Source organism: Triticum dicoccoides, unplaced genomic scaffold (genome assembly GCF_002162155.2).
Source record: "Triticum dicoccoides isolate Atlit2015 ecotype Zavitan unplaced genomic scaffold, WEW_v2.0 scaffold29012, whole genome shotgun sequence".
In the NCBI taxonomy this organism is placed as follows: Eukaryota; Viridiplantae; Streptophyta; class Magnoliopsida; order Poales; family Poaceae; genus Triticum; species Triticum dicoccoides.
Window position 1 is genome coordinate 1 of NW_021260687.1, and position 1,525 is coordinate 1,525.

Genomic DNA, 1,525 nt, shown 5'->3' on the forward strand with positions numbered 1-1,525 from the left:
CAAGGCTCGGTGGTCTTACCTACTTCTCTTAGAAAGCTAGTCCTTCATAATTCGGGCTATTCCATGGATCACTTGGTGAGCAGCTTCATTGACCTCACTTCCCTCACTTTTTTAAATATAAAGAACTGTGAATCCTTAACATCTATTCCCCTGCACGTGTGGAGAAGCAATCTTCCATCTCTGGAGGAACTAGATATTCGTTCTTGTGAAAACCTTTCTTCAATAGTCTCTGAAGCAAGTAACAGCAGCAGCAGTGTTACAGGATTCTCATCTCTTGCTAAGATACGTATTGAGAGGTGCTGCAAATTATTGACCTTTGATGAATTGCTGAAGCCAGATTGTGTACCTGCTGTGAAGATCGTCGCGGTTTCTGATTGTAGAATGTTGATGTCCCTCTTTGTTGATAGGCCCGACTGGTTGCAGACTCTGGACATTTCAGATTGCTATTTCAAGTTGAATTCGCAGAGGGTAATGATATTACCATCCTCTCTTAAGCAGCTCTATTTATCGACTTGTGACGGCATAGAATCCATCAACCTCGCCAATAGCCAGTTGGGAAGTTCTCCATTACTGGAGGTACTTAGCATTAAGAACTGTCGAGGCCTCAAGTCCATCGGTGGTGCAGCAGCTGTTGACAAAATAAAGAAAGTGAATATACAGGAGTGTCCCGCGCTCAATGAGATACAACAGCCCCTCTGTCGCTGGTATGTACATGGACACCATTTGCCATTTAGAATTTATCCTTAGAGATAGCTCCCTAAAAAAAATAGATTTGGACCTTTGAGCTCATTAACCTTTTTCATTTGTCTAGCCTGGTTGGCACTGCTGCTAATGAGATCAGAACTTGGCACCGATTACATGGGGAGAGGAACTTAACAGTGTGTCCGGTCTAAACGAAATTCAGCAGCCACTCTTTCAATCACTGGTATGTGCAACGACTGGTAACTCAATTATTGTGCGCACGGCATCTGTTCTTTAGAAATTATACTTGGGTACCTGCAGCATGTTAATCTCCCTATGTTGCTTCTGAAAAAATATGTTTACATCCTTCATCTCATTAACTTTTTTCATTTGTCTAGCCTGGTTGGCACTAGGAGGGCACAAAGGCGAAGGGTGGTGGCTTGCGTGAGAACATGCTGTTGAAGGAGTGCAAGGAAAATAAATATGAGCCTGTTGTGTGCTATGTATCAAGGCAGAGCAAAATCTAAGCCTTGAGTGATGTCAGTTTGTGTGTATCATATCCTGTATTTCTAGTTCCCCACTGAAGCATGTTTTGGTGGAGAGATTATATTTACTATCCCTAGCCAGCTTATTTACAGTATATCTTCTTAAACCTAGCATTTTGTTATGGCAAAACAATGTGTGACGGAGAACATGGCAATTCCTTTGTTATTTATTTGTAACTTGTAATATGAATTGAAGTACTAACTATATATATGGTTGTTCAAATGCAATGGCAAAGTAAATTTGTAGCTAGAGAGAGATAGTACCCAAGTCTTGTCCTGGACGATCTTGATGAAGAGGA

The 1,525-nt window shown here is 41.4% G+C and overlaps 1 protein-coding gene across 1 annotated transcript; it reads left to right on the plus strand.

The window, feature by feature from the left end:
• Positions 1–6: 6 nt before the first annotated feature.
• Positions 7–1,332, plus strand: LOC119345782. Its single transcript, XM_037615675.1, has 3 exons — positions 7–704; positions 812–925; positions 1,080–1,332. Exons 1-2 carry the CDS (start codon positions 64–66, stop codon positions 891–893), a joined length of 723 nt encoding a protein of 240 aa, XP_037471572.1. The 5' UTR covers positions 7–63; the 3' UTR covers positions 894–925; positions 1,080–1,332.
• The last annotated feature ends 193 nt before the right edge of the window (positions 1,333–1,525 follow it).